Source organism: Nematostella vectensis, chromosome 14 (genome assembly GCF_932526225.1).
Source record: "Nematostella vectensis chromosome 14, jaNemVect1.1, whole genome shotgun sequence".
Classification (NCBI taxonomy): Eukaryota; Metazoa; Cnidaria; class Anthozoa; order Actiniaria; family Edwardsiidae; genus Nematostella; species Nematostella vectensis.
The window spans coordinates 1,965,194-1,986,859 of NC_064047.1; the positions used below are offsets into that span (position 1 = coordinate 1,965,194).

Below are 21,666 nucleotides of genomic sequence, written 5' to 3' on the forward strand. Positions count from 1 at the left end.
AAGTCATGAGCTCTCGCGGCATCTCATAGTGGACGGTAGAATGTAAAAGAGCATATAGGAAGTAAAAGGAGTAGAGCCCGGAAAGATGCATAGCAACTTTATTAACACACTGATATAATATTTATTCATTCATTTGCTATATCAGTTGCCATAATAAGGTTTGAAAGCCTGTGTTATTTTAAGCTGGTGCATAACTCCTTGCAGAGATCCTTATAAGCTGCCATCTAAAGCTTCTGGCTTCTCGTAGCATACAGGATGAATAATTTTATCATTTTCGGCTGCTGTTTTTATATGTTCTAAAATATGTTCCTGCAGAGAGGACACGTGGAGTTGTTACTCGTATTGAACCAGCGATACAGGCAAATCGAGTGGAACTTCTTCTTGCAGGTCCGGCAGCTCAATTTGGGTAGAGAGTAGTTAGACATGTGAATAACACTGAAACAGATCATGCAATCCTCGACGCCCTCGAAGTGTTTGTCGGCATTTCTCTTCCATAGGATGAGTCCATCCATAATACTGCCATTCTGTGAAAAATGTCAAGGATAGAAGGAATACACGAGCGGTTCTGGGTTGAGTGATTTAGGGTTGGGTAAATGGGGTACATCAGGGTGTGGGTGGTTGTGGTGAGAAGTGGTGATATCGTACGTCAAGATGTGAATATATGGAAGAGTGTGACGTCGAAAGGAGAGGAGGTGAGCTACAAGGCAGGGTGACTATGGGTGAAGTATATGTGAATATATGAGCATATGTGTAAGGGTGACGTGACAAGCGGGAGAGAGGTGAGAGAGGGTAAAATGAGCTACAAGTGAAATGATATGATAGGTACTCGATGATATGATAGTTTTGATGTTTTGGACGATGGGATGAGTCCATAATACTGCCATTCTGTGAGAACCATACGTATGTCAAGGGTCGAAGGGGTGAATTATGGTTTGGTAGGGTGTGGGTGGTTGCGATGTGGCAAGAGGTGAAGTAAGCTTCAGTTAGATCTCTATCCTTTAGTAAGTATATACCTATGTAAAGAAACAGAATTATGAGCAAAATAAAGATTATTTGATTTGATCATATGGGTAAACGGTGTGTGGATGGATGCAACGTGATACGATAATAATTATTTATTGACTTCTATAGCGCGTTCTAGCTTGACAAGATGATCGAACGCGCTTAAAAATAAGGCTACAGTTTAGATAATATGAATCAACAAAAACGTTCGTATTTCAAGGCTAGGAATGTAATGGACGTTCCAGAATAGCATAGTAAGGGTTGGGTTATTGCAGCACATCAAGATGTCAATATACATATATGGAAGGGTGTGACGTGGCGAGAGAAGTGAGCTGAGGTAGGGTGACTTGTAAGTATGTGTGAATGTATGAGCATATGAAGAAGGGTGTGACGTGAGAAGAGTGGGCGAGGTTAGGAAGGTAAAGTAAGCATTAAGTGAAATGATAGGTACTCCCGATGACTGGGACCATTTCGGGTTTTTCCTTAGAAGTTCGAGTTATTATAAGTCGACTGCAGTACCAATCTTAGTTAGAACATGTAATACCATACACTGACCTGATGAGTCAAGAATGTCGTCATCTGAAGCATCCAGCGGCGCCATTGGGCAGTCGTCACTCCTACTTTCTTACCACTTTCGACTGTCACCACCCCTAACGGGTGATTATTTGCGAGCTTGACTACAAGCTCCATGGAGATCTCGTCTACCGTATACACAGCTGCGACCTCGCCAGCACTTTGCCTCGTTTTCACTTGCATGTTGTCAAACTTGTTTGACGAGCTCTGGACCTGTTGCATCTCACGTTGACATAGCAATTGTGTTACTGCGTTTGACGTATACCTTAAAAATTAAGACAGATTTTATGAGCTATTGAGCGATTTCAAGTTTAATTTGTAACAATCTTCTTTCATATTTCCAATCATTATTACTTCTTTTAGTGGTAGCAATAATAGTTTTCAGAAAAAAAAAGGATACTTCTAAATATGCAAGAACGCAAATTAACGAGCCTTGCGTTTACAAAATACTCGTATACTATAAAAGGAACTGTACCCAAAGGCTGCGATACTCGCGAATACTCGAGATGCTTCGCCCAAATTGTTGTCGCCGGGAAGCTAGGAACATCTGGTACCCAGGGTAAAGAAATTGGCTTTCTTCTCCCTTCGTTTATAACCATATTAAATCACCTTACGTATAAGGGTTTATTATACATCTAAGGTGTTAAAAATGGCAGGAAATAGAACACATGGCCTTTATCCGCTCATCCAAATTTTCGTAGTATTAGAAATAGTAGTTTCATCCATTGTGACTAAATTTGAAGCACCACATTTCGTAAAAAAATGGTTTCCTTTCCCGATCAATTTCAACTATTAATCATGTAAAATTGTCATCTACCTTACACAATCATCGAAAATTTAAGTGATTTCATGTTTGTTATGAAAACGAACCTTGAAAATCATAAATAAGTTGGCGAGTTTTCCGAGTTTCATGTTTTGTTTTTATCTATCGAGTGCTACGAAGGCATTACTTCATTAAATTAGAACTTTAAGTCGTTTGTAAGTACTTTTTAATATTTGACTCCTTATTTACCGTTCTACTGCATTGTATTGCAGGATATCCCTCCTACATCGTTACAACAAATCTTAAGGCATCGACGAGTTTTTTTTATAAGTATAGACAGCATCTTACTTGTCTACTATTGTCGCGTGTTTCTTCTCAAGTCCGTTAAACCATTGCCTTGCTATCGCGGGCATCCAATGCAGCAAACTGAAATACAGGCTGCGAGCAAGGTCCTGGATCGAGCCTTCCGTGACTTCACCGTCACACATCACCTCGTAGTCGTCTGCAATCACGGATGCCTTGTCAAGCGGCATCAGATAGAAAAGCACGCGCAGTAGTTTGTTGATAATCGCGGATTTGCGGAGAAAGTGTGCGTACTCGACACGGCTCTCGGGGTTGGCGTGGCGAAAGAATGCGAGTAAAAGCTTGGAGGATAGAGTAAGGGTGATGAGGGCAGCCTGCGCTTCATGATCGTCTGCCACGGATAGATGTTCACCGAATTTCACCATAGCGTCAGCCAGAAGGCTTTCAGTGTGGGCGAGGGCGGCTTCCATCGTTGCGATGAGCTGGAACGGCGGAGATCTGAAAGGGGATTGTTTTTTAGTGCATGTAGCCATTAAAAAAATTTCATTCAAACTTTCGTTAATTAGCTAATGTATACAGATGCTCTGACATGCTTGGAATTAAATTGGCCAATAATATTGCGATCGAACTTGAACTTCTCTTAGTACGTTTGCCTCACCAGGCTATGTTAAATGACGCAATGCGTTGCGAATTCAAGAAAATTACGCGTGTGATATCCCTTTTCGGCAATTTGTAATGAATTTATTTTTGGCTGGGTTGCAAGTTGCAAGGAATGTAGAATTGGTTTCTGTTTTTCGCAACTTGCAATTGCCCTTTGTATCATGTTTATCGCAATGTAACCTGCAATATAATTTCAGGAAATTGGACAATCAGCGCTTTATTTATCCTGGAAATTTAATTGCGAGTGTGTATCATCTGCCTGCAACCTAATTTTTTTCGTCATCGTTGCATTACAAGCTGCAGGAAAAATGTTCTCATGTGAGATGTCCTTTAGATCCTTCGCAAAATATCTCAGCTATTTGCATCGTGTCATACCTTCCAGTCTCTTCCTCGCCTTCTGTCGTTTGCTTCGAGATTTCTAAAGTCGCCAGGTCTGGCATCACCCTGCATTGAAAACATGTAAAATGTAGAAAAATTGAAGAAGACAGTAGCACTCCATATGTTTAAAATAAAACAATTCTGCAGGCAGCTTTCAGGAAAGTGTTTGTTTCATATCGCAAAATATGGTGGACGATAGCCATAAATAAATGTTAAATGAATGATAAAGAATAAATAATAAAGGTGTTACCGTTCCCGCCTACTATTTTCTCTTATATCCTATTGAACAATCTTGGGCATTTAGAACGGCACATGAAAAGAACGGCGTTTAGACTTCAGAACTCTCGCCAACGATTTCCACACTTCTGACTTCCATCATTCAAAATCTTTTAAAGGGGAAGTCGCACCGGTAGCGGTATTTTTCAAGAATGTTACCGTCACCAATCCAGCACAGAGAAAAACTACTGGACACTATCTAAAAGCTGCTTGATTGTCTTCTTTGTGAGTAAATTCGGCGCGATGCAAACGAATTTCACATCTACAACTCTTTCAGCCGTCTATTTCGCTCTCAAGAAATGACGATTCCACGGTGTATTTTCACATTAAAACGAACATGCGACTGCCTCCTTTTAAGGAACGCTTAAAAACGTTTTCTACGACCAGCACTTTCCAATCACGCCACCTTTGGGGAGGCGCTGACCAATCAAAAACTAATTCCGTTAGTTCAAATGACGAAGGGCAGAAAGCGATTTGGCAATTGAAAATTATTGACGAGGGCTCCGATAAGAAAGAAAATCGCAGTTACTTAGGTATTTGGGGAGTCCCCTCGGATTATGCGTACGTTTAACTAGCGTTTAGCGGGCTTGTGTTTCTACAGTGAGACTTACTTGAGTAGCAAAAAGTACGAGGCCAATTGAAGCCTGATGACGTCTGATGTCATCAAAGCCAGGCAACGGTGAAGAAGAGCTTCAGCCCACGGTGGCATTGCGTCTTCGTCACCGGGAGCATGCGCACCATCGAACTTAAACTCATGAAGAATTCTTGTTGGAGTGTGAGTGACAGCTCGACCCAGGCTCCTCAGAAGGCAATCTCTTGTCGCTTCCACTGCTTCGCGGTTTGTTTGATCTGAATAATCATATAACATCTTGATCACTTCACTGAAGTCTAAATGCTTGTGCTGAAAAACATTTAAAGGCTTCTGGCCTGAAGCTTGAAATGTTACTTTAACACAAAACTTATGAACACTGAAGTTATCCAAATGGCTTCATCCTTCATTAAGCTAGTGGATACGAATTGAAAATTAGTTTTTTAGTTCCCTTTCAACTAACTCTCTGTACATCTTAACCTTGATTGCTCGTACTCCCGATGATTCATGCAACAGCATTTTTCAAAACGGCAGGTTAACGCCAGTAGGACGCACGCCTTGAACATCACACAGTAGTTGGTGGCACAAAACGTTGGGAACAAATCATGATGAAACGTTTTATTGACAAACAAAATCCACTTTAATTATTACAAAACTCAATTTTCCTCGAATGAAGGTCCCTCTGTATTGCAAAAGCTCGAAATAACAAGGACATAAACGCTTTAAAAAAATGTTCCTAGAACTAAAAGCTGCACTTTACCTGCCACATGAAGAAACAGAGCCAAAACAGTGCCAAAAACATTCCCACTGAAGAACTCGTCCCATTCGCCGATCAGATTAGGCGGGAAGCCTGTGCTTTTCTCGTCAATAGGGCCTGAGGCTTGATCGTCCCTAGAGTCTGTTCCAGCTTTCACCTCAGCCTCCCCCTGTTGGGACTGTTTTAGTTCTTCAAGCTTTGCCCTGTTCTCGTCGAAAAAGCTCGCGACTGTGGTGTGGAGATGGCAAGTGTAAACGGCCAGGGCATTCCACAGCAAGGAGCTTGTTAACATGGACAGGTTCTCCTGGCAGGTCTGAAAAGCAAGTTCAGGATCAGTTAGGGACGAACCAGTACAAAAGTGATGGGAGAGGTTGGTGATTTTTTGTCTGCGAAAATTTTTTTCGGAAGCCTCGGGTTTGCAGGATTTTTTTTCTTACATCACAAAGCTTTGTAAAAGGAAGATTTGCCTTCACGATTTTTTTCTATACTTTTTCCTTGGCGAATTCTTTTTGTCTTTTTCTTTTTGCTTTTCGTTGCTAATAAAATAGAATCTCAAACCCACAATAAATACAGCACTTCCTTTCTCAGTTAAAAGGCTAATATTTGATGGATGTACATCAAATATTCTAATCAACATCGACCATTTAAGACTGTTTAGCCAAACAGAATCCCTTACTTTTGCGATAAGAATGATACCATCTGTCGAATTCTCATCCGGTAACAAAATTGCTTATCAATGATCACTTGGGAGGCATAGGTAAACGATTTGTGTGTGATACTAGTGAGTTAAAGGTTTTAAAAGGACAACAAACCTGCAGCCATGCGGTCAGGCCACACAGGGTAAAATCCCAATGGTCAGAGCTCATCTGATCAGCAGTAGTTTGGATTGCAAGAACAAGAACCCGGATGATGGAAAGATTTGCCGTAACCTGAAAACCAAAAAATCAGGTTCATCGGAGGGAGGGCCAGCAAGCAAATTACGCCTTCTTTGACCATGCTGTTCTATGCTGTAAGGGGCATCGCTGTTTTAGCTGGAGGGACAATTCCCTAGCTTTTGGCAACACGAGACAATAACTCCACATGCGAGACCCTAATTCATGTGTAGAGGATTGGGCACTTATTACACTTTGAGAAAGAAGGTTTTAGCTTTTTATAAGGTATATGAGTCGCAAAAAAACGAAAAGGAAAGAAAGGATTAACTTAAAATACATCATTCATATAGCTTACTTCATTGAATGGGCGATAGAAGCCTGATTTTTTTAAAAAAAATTGAAGGTCGAGAATTAACATCTATTCAAAGTTAAATTTAAGTTTAAAAACTGGTAGAATAGGCTTTGATTTTACCTCAGCAGAAGTGACGTCACTCATATCGGCGTTAAGCAGCAGTGTCCGCTCATGCGCAGCTCTCCACTCCATCAGCTGATTCATGACGTCACACATGGTCATCTGATACTCAATTCGCCTCGTTTCCACGTCCGCGACATCGCAGTCTACAGTAGGCGTTCTACCACTTGATACAAGGACAGACCACCGAGAGAGACTGGATGCCAAAAGGGACAGTGCATGCGCATAAACTGGTTACAAAAAAATATGACGTCAAGAAAACAAAATTTTACGTATACTTTATCCCTGGGTGGTTTTGAATTGGTTTACAACCAAAGATTGTTAGAATAGACGAAGACCGTTTACAGGCTTTGAGTCTTGCCTAGCACACGCGGTTAGCTCTGGTTTCTTTTAGCGCCACGGAAAGAGATATCGAGCCCTATAAACCGTGCGATACAGGCTCGACTGTATCGCACGGCTTTATTTTACAGTGGAACCTGTATTTTACGCTATGCCTCGGGAGAAAGAAAATGCATCGTAAAATCCAGGTATCGTTGCAAAGGGGTCCTCGATTTGACGATATAAAGGAAAATCCATTTAAAATATCGTTGTAGCGAGGTCGGGTTAATTATCATCTTTTACAAAATAATAATATTGTAACCACAGGCTTACTAATATTTTCACAAAGCAATGAGAGTTTATTGTGACCTTTATTCTAGGATATAAGACAATTATAGGACAATTACAGGAGGTGATCAGTCGTGAAAATATTCTAGCTAGTTACTGGGATTGACTGGAGACTGACTGAGAGGTTGGTAAGCCTGTGTTGTCTGATTATGTTATTGATAATACTTGATTGAAAATATCTTGATTCCTCGCTTGAATTGGCCGATGGAAATGGATTCTATGAGTCGATCGGCGTTGAGCGGGAGCATAAAATGGCGGCATAATTGGCCTTTTTTAAGTCAACTTGAATGCAAATCAAAATCGTTAAAACAGCTCATAAAAACGCCCATACAGTCCTGTTTTAGCCTACCTTGAGTGCTGTGCTTCTCGCCGATCCATCCCAACGCCCTGTCTGTTACAGTCTTGACCGTGTATATCTCTTCTGCGCATGACAACATGCTGACAAGCGTTTGTGTTTCCCACATGGGGCAGGATGACGAATAGGCCGTGGTTACTGCTTGCTCGTCTAAAAAGATAGGTAGCAATGTAAACTTTTTTTTATTGCGCAGAAGTATTAATATCGAGAAAATAAAACAAATCTGTTCTCAACACCAAACAGATAGCTAAACAAGAGCAGCGCGTGAAAAGGCGATAAAAATGTTCACGTGACGGAAAAAAAATGTTCACGCCTGTAATGTAAAATATGTTCATCCTTGGAGTATAAATACAAAACTGAAAGGCAACTGCTGAGATGCTGGAACCTGCTATATTCATCCAAAAAACGCAAGGAAGAACAGCAACAACGGACAAGGAACAGCAACGACAACAACAACAGCGGACAAGGAACAACGACAACAACACAAAACAACAACAAAAACAAAAACAACAACAGTGGACAAGGAACAACAACAAAAACGGACAAGAAACAATATTTTGCCTGCACAGCGCCTGCACAGTAACGTTTGACCGGTTTCGACTTGAAACCAACCTTTAGAAGCCTGCACTTCCGCATCTTCGGGTGACTTCTGGTCTCCCGCTACGGCGTCTGACAAGGAGAGGAGAATGGGCTCTACAAGTGACTGTTTGTCCAATGATTGCTGCGCTTCTTTCTCTAGTTCCCGGAGCACGTGACTAAGCACCAGTCCCCATATCATGCCTTGTTCGCGCGACCGACTTATTGCGGTATGTAGTAGCAGCTGGCGCTTTTCATCTGTCGAGCTCTTCAACCATTCAAGGAGGGGCAGGCAGGGCTGGGAATAAGAGGAAAGAACGTATATCAAAGAAATCTAATCACGCCGCCATTTAAACAATAACAAAGGAGTGGTTGATCGACATTCTTTAAAAGCTCGTTGCATCTACACAAACCTCTTCAAGTTGAAAGAGCAAACAATTTAAATAAACGATTTTATGCCTAAAAAAATTACCTCTTCACTCGCGTTAACACACTGAGACCAGCAGAACTGCCACATCTCTTCCAGTAGTACCTCGACAGCGACCGAACTATCAAGCAGTGATCCGGAATCCACAGTCCCCTCAGTTCCAGCGTGGATATTCCGAACTAAGCTCACAGCGAACGAAACAGCTTTTATGTGAGAGGACGAGATGACGACACTTGTGTGACGTATTTCCGGTATAGGTTCGGTGATTGGCAGATGGTAGAGAAGTATCGGGACAGCTTGCCAAGTAGTCTAATGAAACAAGTGGGACCATAAATTATAGATTATGACACTTTTTCACGACATCAGCCAATACAGTTCTTACCCGCTTATAAGAACCTAGAATTCAAGAGCCTATTAACCTAAGAATTCCATTTTAGACCCCTGTTAGATAAGAACCTATTCAGCCTAAAATTTTAACAGGTTCTTAAAAAATCAAAAATGATTAAAATCATGATTCTCAAGCAGTAAAAAAACACATGTATTCTATAAAACTATTTGAATTTGGTATAAATATAATAACCATATATATGGTTTTCAATATATTATGAGTGAGCCCCGTATTCAGTGATACTTAATTTAAAAAAAAATGTTTGTGCCTGTTTAGGCTAACCTGGAAAAACCTGGGTTCTTATAAGCGGGTAAGTAGTGTATATTTTTCATTTAACTGTGTTTTAATGTAGGTGTAACACTGTGTTACTCACTGTCGCCTGTGTTTGAATCCTTGTTTGTTCAAGTTTTCCAGTGAAACCATGCAAGACCTTCTTAGCGGTCGCTAGCATCCGGTTCTCTGCCGTAGACAGAGACAGGATGTCACGCAACAACGTCCCAGCGATGGTAGAGAGACTTAGAACACTGGAATTGAAAAACGAAAAGTAACGCAACAATCTCCGCAATAGCAAAGTGGCCAAGAGGCCTAGATTTAACGGCGAGCTAGAGTCGCACCGTTCTGGATCGAATGAGAGTCCACAGTAACCGGTGGGTTGGCGTCATCATTGATTAATTTCGTGCACAATTAACAGCGTGCTAAACGTCACAAGAAAAAGCTCCATGAGTATCAAGTAAATAAGCAAATAAGAGTAAATAAAAAACAAGTTCAGGTTTAAAAAGCTGTAGGATTCTTGTTTATGTTCAGATACAAGGATTCGGTCGTTTATACGCTACCCATGAACCACCGCGGGTAACAACACACGTATTCTCGAATACAACCTTATAAAAATAGGTGTATGATTTTTGGCGAAAGCGAAGCTGTTGTTCAAGAAGCTCCTCAAAATATCGATGTTCACTGATCGCTATATAGCGGTTACCTTGCCGCGCTGTTTGCATTCTTCACTCGATCGGATATGATGGCGGCCGCCCGTACCAGCAGCATGTCCACACCAGACCCCCGACAAACTAAAGCATTAAGCCCACTCTGCCAAGCACTGTGAGCTGGGAAAAGAAAATGGTATAAATGCTATATGAAAAGCTACAGAGAAGCTTTAGAGGAGCACGTTTGTGTTGGCATTGTGGAAAAAGTTACATTTGTTCTACACGCATACCAGCTACTAACCTTTACTTGCTAAAGTCTCTCCAAATTGTAGCAAAAATAGAGCAAGTAGGACGTCTTCAGTCACGGAGCTGAGCTCTCTTTCCTAATAACAAACGAAGAAAGAGAGATTGAGTGGCGGATGCAATGGTGACAGGGTCCCCCCCCAAAAAAAATTTCTCTTCCCACGGAAGATTTAGAATAAATCTAGAGGAGCTAAAATCCAGAATTGACTTCCCCTTGAAGAAACTCTGGATTCGGCCGTGAGGTAATGTAGACTGCAATATTAATGAGGTAATTTATCAGGCCTTTCAGACAGATCCCTTGAACCCGATACTTACGTAATTTTCGAAGGACCGGAAATAGGCGTGCATTATTGACAACATCTGGTCGAGGTCATTTGACTTAATAGTCGCCCCGGGCCTCAGCATTTCTAAGAATTTTTCGAAGATGGCATCGACACACGTGCAATTGACACGAGTTTCTGCAAGACAAGAAAAAGGGAAAGAATTAAACTTTTGCATGACTTGTGTCACTTCCCTGGGAACAATATGAATCTATTTGAGAAGTCTTGGTAAAAATGGGTTTGTTGTAAGGTTTATTATGTATAATAAATAGTTAGGAAATCGTCGATGAGAACTCACAGGGGGGGTGCGCAGGGTGCGCGAGCACCCCCCTTGGCCGCCAAAAAGTAAGTCATTTCTCATAAAGGAATCTTCAAATACTGTGCTTTTTCCATATGATACCCATGACTGCGCACCCCCCCCCCCCCCTCATCAAATCCTAAGTACGCACTTTAAAATGAACCATTTTCTTATAAAGGTTTGAGTAATCGTACAGCCTACGACGTACACCAAGCCAGAAGAGTAATATTTTAAATCCCTTCCAATTAGCTCGATGCGATATAGTCAAACTACAATATCATATTCATATGAAAGATAAAGATCAGTGTTTTTTTAATAAACATAGATGGGTATTTTTTTATTTCGGATGATTTTGACGGTTGTCAATCCTTCAGAATTTACGCTCAAATCGCACAAAAACAGTGTAAGTCCCCATTTAAATGGCTTCGATAGTGTTGTTTCAGTCAATTGCACCAAGTCCCCAACAGTCCCCTTTTCACTCCTCACCTTTACCTGTATCATCGGATGGGAAACACAGCTGAAGTATTCTCCATATAGCATCTCTCTCATCGCTCCAATCCTCCTCTGTAACAAGCTTGCCAAGTCTTGACAACATGGCGTTCAGTCTGAAGCAAGCCTCTTCGCTACATAGCCATTCATGAACTCCTGCAATCCGCGCCGAGACACCCTGTTGGAAGGGAAACCAAAAAATAGCACGTTAAAAGGCAAATAAAAACAAAATATAGACACCTATTAGTCATTGAGAACAGAAAATAGCAGTTCTAAAACCGCTGCTTATTACCTTATGATTTATCCAAATTTTTTGCATTTAGTATGGAAATGTGATGAGATTTGTAGTGCCTTTCAACAGTTGAACATTTGCCATTTGCAATAATAACGTTCTTGAAAATGGTGTAACAAAATATAAAAAAAAGCAGTTGTTATTTCTCTAAGTTAATTGACCGGATCGATTTAACTTTCAAACTATCAATAAGAACTCAGGCTAGGCTGCGACCCAAAAATTGAATAAAATTATCTTTAACATTCTAGCCATTTCAGCTCCTCAGCCTATTTTTAGTAAGCTTGACCTACCCACAGGATATTGGCAAATTTAATAGAAAAAGCTGTGCCGCTGCTTGAAATAAATATACCAATGAATAACATCAAGCACAATAAGAAAAACTGCTCAGGAAAGGCACGACAACCCTTGTTTTTACCTTTTCTAAAACTATGAACAGGAAAGTCGCTGTTTCGTCCATCTGTACAACCAAAATCAAAACATAAGAATTATATATTATATTATTTCTTAAACGAAATAGGTTATATGTGGAAAGCTGGATTGAAGGCAAACAGGAAAGTAGGTTTTACATCAAACTAAGTAATTTTATCACTTACCTTTATGATACTATTTATTTTTTCAACTTGCTCTTTTTCAGAGAAGGTTCTCAAAATTCCATAAAACATGTCCAATGCGCACTGCAAATGCGCGTCACTCTTGTTCCTAGAATCTTGTATCCACGGATACAGTACTGAATCCAGGAACTCTATAAAAGGTCTCTCCCCTTTCAGGGTAACGTCATTTTTCCGCAAAATCAACAATAATTGTTCTGAAATAAATTCTGGGAAAACTACTGACAGAATTCTTAGACAGCAAATCGCCTTTTCACTCTCTTCAGAGTTGCACACTTCGAGACAAAACTTGCAAAGTCCACATGCAATGCCCAGCAACTTGCCATTGTATAGTTTCTCTACATTGGAGTTGTCGTGAGAAGATATGAGTTCTTTGGTAGTATTTGTATTGTTGTCCTTCTCGTCTATATTTAGAGAGTCCGTGAACATGACTTTCGCTTTCTTTGTGGTTTGCTGTGACTTTGATGGGGATTTGAGGGAAGTCAGACAGGTACAGATAGCGTTGGAGACTTGTAGGCTTGACTGCAATAGAAAAATCAACGTAAAAATCAATGTAAGCAATTACAAGTCAAAAAGTATAAAATCATACCCTTTAGTGTTACAAAAAGTGTTACAAAAACAAACAGTATAATACTTAAACAATCAAAATAGTAAGTAATACATTTACCTAAAATAAAGGATTTAAACATTTAAGTGGTAGGTTCAGTGACTGATTATGGGGTTGTCCCGTGGGTTCAGTAAACCCTTTCTTCTAAAGCGATAATATACTTAACCTAAGTTGCAGACAATTATAAGCATGGAATACTTTTGGTATTGTTTTCAAAAACTGAACCGCCCTTGGATCCGCCACTAAGATATATTAGAGGCTGTTAATTTTCATATTTTTTTATTCAAAATGACAATGTGGTTGCCTTATTTTCAACCCATAAAGTCATACTTGCATCGACCACTCCCCAACAAACCATAAGGCCCAAAACATCCCCGCCATACTACTACCGATTTCCCACAGACCTTTTCCGTCGTGCAACCATCTATCAAGGTAATGCACCGTCTTCCAAGCTCCTCCCAGAACCAATCAAATACGTCTTTATAGTAGACGAGATCTGATTGGTTACTCGTAGCGAGGAAGGACAAAAGGTCTGCTAGAGCTGTGTAGAATTGCATGATGGGTAGGCTAGATCCAGGTTCCAGGGACTCAATAACAATGGACATCATCTAAAAACAGAAAAAAGAAAAAAGAATACAACTACAGTTATTTCCAACTCATCCCTAACTGACATTTTAACAAAGCCCCGTTTTGGCTCTTACCGAGAAACCGCATACGGGATATGCTGGATGTATTACGATAAAGATAATAACCCAACATATATATTGGTAGATTTTTTTCAACTTAACTCAAGATTTTAAAATCTTGGAAAATAGGCTCTAGTTTCACTTTAGCTTCGAATTCAATATTTTTTTAAAGAATTTAATTAGTATTGCTAATAGTGCGAATTACAGCGCCAGCAATCAAATGCGTTTCACATATTCCAGTGCAGTTTATATTTATGAATGAAAGTTAAAGTGTGCAAGGCACCATGGTCCAGCCTTCCCAGCAGATGTGAAGCCCGTGCCACTGAACTTTCTCAGCGCTCTCATTTTGGTCAAAGAGGAATTATTTGAGTTCCTTGATTTGTTTGGAAACGCTGGTATTCACCACTAAAGCTTTACTTTATTAAGTTTTACTGATTAGAAATCATTAGGTGCTACCAAGAGAGCATAAGATAACAGAGGGACACTTTGGTATTACCCGCGCGCCATGTCGATTCCGAATCTGGCTATTTTAGTAACCACCACCCCACCACTGCACGTGAGCATTTTTACTTACCCTACCCCCGCGCTTTGGCATTTACATCTTGTTGTTTGTCGCTGTTTTGTTACTTGAAACCGAAAAAACACACCCTATTTGCACAAATACCATCGAAAATTTCATTCTAGCATCAAGGATACAGGCAGTTGCGGTATATTAAGGGGATGTAGTACTTCGAGGATTACAAGATTTCAAAAAAGTTTAAAAAAAGAGACTTCATTCAAAATCAAGAGCAGAAAACCTCGTGCTTCAAACACCGCTTCCGCTCTAACTTGCTGCTTCTTCGTGGTTTTTCAACATTCATTATCTTCCGAATGGTCAAACCATATGGTCATATTGATTTTTGTGAATATTCCGGTGAATTGAGAAGAAATCCAAGAAAATACATTTCATAAAACTATCCTTGTAGCGAGGGTATTTTTGTGATGATCAAAGCCAGCAAGCTGAAGTATCTGAGCTTTTCTAATAGTGATAAAATAAAGAGGGGATATTACTGTACTTCTTTGATGTTGTTTCTAGACATTTCTATAACTATTTATATTATACAAGCTGGAGTCAGGATTTGAATCAAACGCAGTATCACACCCATTTTATCGCTCGTCGGTGTTTTCTTTCTTTTTTACTTGACTTCGCCGCTCAGACAAACAAAACAGTCAAACTATTCAGGGATTTAGCTTTCTGTGAGTATATTTGCCAATCTTGCTTAATTAAGTTAGACTTGTTTTCTTCTTCCGAGTTATTTTACATGATCTTTTTTCATTCCTATCGAGTTGGCAAAACAACAACACGCAACCCGCGGGGGTGTAGGACAAAATAAAAGGAGCAAATCCTCACGCGCAGTGGTGGGGTGGTGGTTACTAAAAATAGCCAGATTCGGAATCGGCATGGCGCGCGGCTAATACCAAAGTGTCCCTCTTTTATCTTATGCTCTCTTGGTGCTACTACAGAGATTCATTACCTCGTCCTTTATTAAGTAATCTTGCACAAATTTGGCTTCTTCACCCGCACCCGCTGAACGCAGTAAACAGTATCGCAGACACTCCATATAGGTTGTCATAACAACAGCTCGTTGGGTTGGACTGCTGACCACACGCTCACAACTGAGCCCGGTACGCATGCTGGGAAATAACTCTCGATAAAAACCACCAACAAGAACCTGCAAGAATTCAATGCAATTAATCAAACAAACAGTAGAACTCGGATAACTTAAAGCCGCATTGTCAACAGTTTACTTCCGGAGGGCCGTTGGAAACCTCAACCGACAAGAGACAAAACAATCTATTAGAATCCACGCTATTTAACAGGATCCGCTCTAAATTATCAATCACATCCTCAAAAAACTTTCAATACACCAAAAACTGGCAGAGTCGAATTCCAGTTTTTGGTGTATTGTATTCATTCTTCTGGTTCACGAACATGACTATTTGGGCTTTTTGTATTTACTCAAAGAAACTTTCAATATACACACTGCTTTCACAATTTTTAAAAAAAATCATCGGAGATTGTTACGTAATCGACCGGAAGTAAACTGGTAACAATCGCACCAGTCTTCTTCTGGCAAGCAGACAGAAACCTCAACCGACTTCTCTGACTTATCAGATGAGCATCTCATTTCCTTAATTCTTTTTTTTCTGCCATATAAAACACGCATCACGCAAGTCGGAGTACTGGACTTTGAATCGGCAGTACTAATTTTTACTGGGAAGTCAGGGGCCGGTTCCTGAAAAGCCGATTTGCGCTAACCCAGGGTTAAATTAACCCTAACCCACGATTAAATTTTTACCCCCAGATTAGTTCCGTTCCCGAAACGCTGGTTAGCGCTAACTCTGGGTCAGTTTGGAGGTAAAATCTAACCCTGCTCGCGAGGAGGGTTAACTCGCTAACACACTGTTTAGTTGGCGAAACACAGGCCTCCCAAACTTTGTAGTAGAACTAAAGCTTCATAAAATAAAGTTGTCGACAAAAAAGACGTTACACAAAACAATGTAGGGATCAAATATCCTAACATTTCGCTTTATTATGTGACCTTCGTTGCGATGCTGACTTAAAAATTGTGCTGGGACTGACAGAAAGTTACATGAAATTTATACTTGAAATGAATCTGTCTCGCTAGTGTCACGCACCAACTCGAATCCTGCAAATGACACTTTTTTGGCCATGAAATGGAGGTAATTACAGGTGATGTAGAGGTGTTTTGGGCCTTTTCTGCGAAAATAAAATCACCGAAGGTAAATTTAAGTTGCTTTCTGTTGATATACTGGGTACCCTGGAACGGTGAGTTATCCGTCGGTTAGCTAACCTACGATTTGCGAATTTTAACCCGGGATTAGGCGCTGATCGAGGGTTAAGTTAATCGGCCTTTCAGGAACAGGCCCCAGATCTCTACCTGTGCTGGGAGCTTGCTGATAAATGGTAGAAGATTCGGGAAGATGGCTGATGCATTTCCACTGCCTCCGTTCTTAAGCAGAGACCACAGCTTTGGGAGAACAGCCTTGCGAATATTCACCTGCTCCCAGCAATCCTACAATAAAAATATAAATTGGTCACCACGTCTATAAAGCGACCACTTTCCAAAGACCATAAACATTGGTCAATCAAACACTTGAATTTCATATCTATAAGAACCGACCACCTCCATCAAGCGGAACAAAAGACCCTTTTATAACAAAAGCAATTTAAATAGGTAAACTGTTTTTTTTGTGAGTAAAATCTTTCAAGATAAACGATCGTAGTGACTTAGGTATACCATACTTTCAGATTCATTACTTTCTTTTGAACCCAAGCTTAAAGAATATCGATCAACCTTTCCTTTGTTATTGTTTACCATTGACAATATTACGGTTTATTCGCAAGAAAACTTCAAAATAACAATCTACGAATTTAATCTTATCCTTTATTGACGATATTTCATTGAAAATCTCCTGGTTACTGGCTTGAGTTAGCCGATGGAAATGGATGCTTTGTGTTAATCGGCATTGAGCGGGAGCATAAAATGGCGGCGTGATTTGCCTTCTTTAAGCAAGGACTTAGCAAATTTAAGAGTGCCCTGGGTACGAGAGTCTCGAGCTTCGTTCATTTACTATGCGCCCTTTACTGGCTACAAGGAGCAGTCAGTAATGGGTGCATAGTAAACGAACGCACAGTAAACAAACGAAGCTCGAAAATCTGGTACCCAGGGTAATTTAAGGGATGCCTGCTGAATGAATAAAACAAGTCGTTTCTTGTTTGATAAATCTTGATCAATCTGGAACCATACTGTACTTACAGGAACGGATTGTAGAACAGAAAGGATTGCATCCCAAAGATGCGAGGATACGACAGGTTCCATATCGTCGATACTCGTCATCACTGCAGGACAGAGCTGCGCACTCAGGGATTGCATGAGAGAGGGGATCTGCTGGCAGCTTGTGGCGATTAACGAGAACATGGATGCTCTTATCTAAGGAAAGAAACAAAATTGGGCAGCTCCATAAGAAATCCATTCAACACCCCAAGGAAATCCTACCAACTGAAATTTCGGTACTGGAAATATGCCAAGACAATGTGTCTGTATGAATAACTGGATTGGCCAAAAAAGAGTACCCGACTATCAAATTTCCTACTGCACCTTTGAGGGTTGCTTTACACAAAAGTCCATAACACCTGGGCATTAAGGGATTTGGGGACTTAATATAATGTACTATAAATCTTAATGAAGACAGGTAAAAACATCAAAAAGAAGGATTTCCCATCTATATTGGAAAAAATGTTAGCGACAAGGAAAAGCAATTAGGGGTCTGAAAAACTAGTTGTACATACATGGATAGATTTATGCTTTATTAACTTCCAGAATTTCTTCTGATCAAAAATGTCTCGATAACTGTCGATCATCTGCATGTTTATGTCATCTGTGCAGGTGGATATGAGGTGGCCTAGGACCAGTAAGGACGATGAAATGGTCCGGTTGTACTTTGATTCTCGGTCCTCTTCTGCAACATATCTGTGAGTAGTCAAGAATATTAAGACAATTAATTTCTAAGGCCTAAATTAAACGGCGCGCCAGAGATGCACCATTCTAGTTTGGCCATTGAGGTTCATCATGGAGTGGAGTTAAAAAAACCTCTCATGAACTCCATTTAGTAAGCAATATGAATGGTGTGCTATGTTGCATTATTTGTTTTTAACTTTTCCAAAGCAACACTGGCACGCCGTTTTACATAGGCCAAGTAGGGACCTTAAGCAACGACAACGGCAACGCGGACACCGACGCCGACGGCAAAAAACAATGGAATTTGATTCAGAATTCAATAGCAGCACGTTGGAATGCGTTCTGTCTGATACATTTTAGCCGTTTTCCATAAAACCACGACGTGAAAACTCCAAGTTTCACGGTCAATTGAGGACGCTGAGGTTTGCACTGTAAACTCCAATAATTACATTCGCTGCAGTAGAAATAATGTTCTTAGTTTATTTTTATCTCTCTCTGACCATAATGTTTTGCTTATTCCATTGCAATTAAATTATTATTGATCACTACGCACGAAAACATCTTTTTCGATTGCGTTGTCCTAGCTGTCGCCGTCGTCCTTGCTTAAGGTCCCTAGTATCTTACATGGAACTGAAAAAAGGCCCAAATTCTTGTTTCAGACACATTTTATCCTCTGAGATGTGGTCAGGAGTTACGTTCTCCATAAAAACAAACCTGTCCAACAATACCAATAGACTAGGACCTATAGTCCTACTTAATGAAATCCACAGTTCTCTGCACAGTCCTGTTGCTGCTACATCTAAATGATGCTCAAAATAGATGACTGACAAGTAGCATATCTGTCTTCAAATTCCATACTCTCGCATCATTAGATTAATAACCGATCTAGCATGCTACATACAACATCTGTTAGAGATCCCAGTCCACAATCAATCTTAGTCTACCATGACTATCTCAGTTAACCATAACTATCTCAGTTCACCATCAATACTATATCTCAGCCCACAATGACTATCTAAGCTCACCCTGACTATCTACAAAAGAAACAACTTAAACCTATGATGTTGTAGTATCGATATCAATGGATTTAAAGGGAGCAACTGGATGTAAGTGTTAAATCAACTACATTTTTTTATATGCTTAGTAAACTGAACTTACTTTGGGTCTGATAGAGTAGATGCTGTCTGATTTAACAAGTTGTCTTTTACAAACTAGAAAACAATTAATCATTGGTCACTAAACAAAAGAACATGGTTCAATCACAAACTAGCAACCAACAACATCTGTTACTGAAAGTCACAAACTAGTACTAGTTGCACACACAAAATTTGAACAAATTACAAACTTTGAGCCCTGCCAGACAAACACTTTGCTATTATACATTACCTCGCACAGAACCTCTTTGCAAAATACTATTGCATTTTTCTGCTTTTCTGGGGCGAATGCAGCCTGAAATGATCTCTGTGCTGCTGACGACACTGGTGCATAGGTATCAAACTGTGCACTCATCCATATACTGATGACAGACTTAAGGTGGGGTGCAAGGCCACGCCCCACTCGGAACATAAGCTGTTCCATTGCATCTTGGGTTGCTTCCCTCACACGATGGTCAGTATCCTTAACATGAAAAACAGGAAATAAAAACAGGAAATACTCAGTTACGAACATGATGAAGTGGGGCAAGGTCTGGCACAACTAGAAAAATCATTCCAGAAACTTACTATATACAGTACATAAAGCAATATACCTGACTTTTCTAAGTTAGTTATGCTGACAGAAAGTTAGTTATGCTGACAGAAATACTGACAGTATACGGTGTACTTTGAAATGAGTAAGGTCTAAAAATATCAATTAAGTTGTCAGGACCTGAATCATTCCTAGGAAAAGTTTTTAACCTCACATAAATATTCTTGACATTCTGTCACGCTAATAACTGGTTTGCTTTCCTGGTAAGTATAATAAGGTCTCCATTTGTATTTTTTTTTAAGAGAAAATGATTTATGCTTTGCAACATACCACAGCTAGTTTATTGAAGAGTCTAGGCCAATATGGTAGCACCCCCTCAATAGCATCTGAAGAAGACTTTTTACACAGCTCAGTAAACTCTTGCATGGCCTAGTTAAACAAATAACAAAGCCATGAAGATACACACGGGAGCAAGGGGAGAGGGTTAGTCAACAAGCTAAATATGTAATTTTTTTTTTATCTTATGACCCTTTGAAGTACAGTATGATTGACCCAGGATATACTATACAGTAGATAAGTTCCAAATTGCATGATAAAACCTTTGATGATGCAATCTTAAGATTTGACCGGACGTTTCCTGTGCAAAATTGAGTTTGTGTACAAAAACAAGACATTCCCCTGAGAATCTCAGAACCTTATAGGAATAACATAATAACTCAATAGCACAACTGAAAATTAGCTTTAAAATATCACTCTTTTTTGCATTTCAGTAGTTCAACATCCATCATCAAAACAATTAAATAAGTGAAGAAACACAACACAGTATTTTATCTTACTTTACCTTAAGCTTGGTGACTGCATCTCTTTTAGTCAATTTTCTCATCACCATTCTAAAGTCAGAGTCCACTGAGCTATCCACCTCATCCCCTTGGCTAGCAGGAAGGGGGACGTAGCCCAAGGTAGTGGCACCTTGTCCCCCAAACCCAACAAACCCCATAGCACCATCCCTAGTGACTAAGGCTGCAGCTCGGCCGCTGCTTGATGGCTGAAATGGCAAACGTTACAAGATCAGCTTGAGTCATGCAAATTGTGAATGTGTGAGTCAAGAAAAAACCTGCGACACCTTCTAATCCTGTCACCTAATCACCTCCCCTCCCCCCAAACCGGTAAATTGACAATGAAAAACTATAGCTCAGAATTTTGAATAATTCCCTAAATGGAAGAATGGATCTTTTATTGGATAACATAATACAGTATATATGAGGCCCGTCGCCAGGATCTTCCGAACAACTATGGGCCTTTATACTCCATGTAATTATGGAATGATCATTGTATGATTAGTAAAAGGATGATTTGTAAAGCGTATAAATCAAATATGTTGCATGGCTTAAGTAATTAATTTACACATTAATATTTCTGATTACAATTAAGTGTCTAAAGATGAATGAAAAGCAGAAATTCGATAGTTAAGCAGCAATAAAACTGTGCTCCAGGGTTTCCTAACTGATATTCTTTATTACACTCTGATCTAAATCTGGATTGGAGAATTAGACACCAATGACCAGTGTTAATATAGCTGGAACAAAATCAGACGATGTTCGTACTATAAATGAATGAAAAGCCCCGACAATTTCTATTCCATCGCGGTTCACGTGCCCTAAAACAGATCAAACTTACTTTCACATTGCCTTTGGTTCTCTGTTTGTCTCGATCCTTGCCCATCGCCCATAAAACTTGGCTTCCTTTTTCATAGAAAATAAATTAAAATCTCATACCGTCTTCTGTAAAACGAGTTTAGAACAAGTGGCGAAATCGTCCTGTTTATTTGCTACGTATGGTCTGCCATCTTGAATACCACGGTGACCTGGGACGAGTTG

At 40.0% G+C, this 21,666-nt stretch overlaps 1 protein-coding gene across 2 annotated transcripts; it reads right to left on the reverse strand.

The window, feature by feature from the left end:
* Positions 1-82: 82 nt before the first annotated feature.
* On the reverse strand, positions 83-21,664 carry LOC5518804 (E3 ubiquitin-protein ligase listerin). 2 transcript variants are annotated; one of them, XM_001638733.3, is made up of 28 exons: positions 21,467-21,663; positions 20,631-20,834; positions 20,120-20,218; positions 19,490-19,720; positions 19,262-19,314; positions 17,935-18,115; positions 17,402-17,575; positions 16,523-16,657; positions 15,095-15,292; positions 13,299-13,502; positions 12,273-12,809; positions 12,095-12,136; positions 11,391-11,565; positions 10,596-10,738; positions 10,279-10,360; positions 10,034-10,157; positions 9,431-9,581; positions 8,715-8,978; positions 8,279-8,540; positions 7,661-7,816; positions 6,646-6,875; positions 6,114-6,230; positions 5,305-5,614; positions 4,567-4,804; positions 3,677-3,745; positions 2,687-3,139; positions 1,558-1,840; positions 83-524 (listed from the first exon to the last, which is right to left on the reverse strand). In XM_001638733.3, exons 1-28 carry the CDS (start codon positions 21,509-21,511, stop codon positions 297-299), a joined length of 5,388 nt encoding a protein of 1,795 aa, XP_001638783.3. In that variant the 5' UTR covers positions 21,512-21,663; the 3' UTR covers positions 83-296. The 2 variants fall into 2 exon arrangements, 1 of the variants encoding a protein (XP_001638783.3); XR_004290330.2 differs by lacking the exon at positions 83-524 and having other exon boundaries at positions 1,699-1,840; positions 2,588-3,139; positions 21,467-21,664.
* Positions 21,665-21,666: the final 2 nt, after the last annotated feature.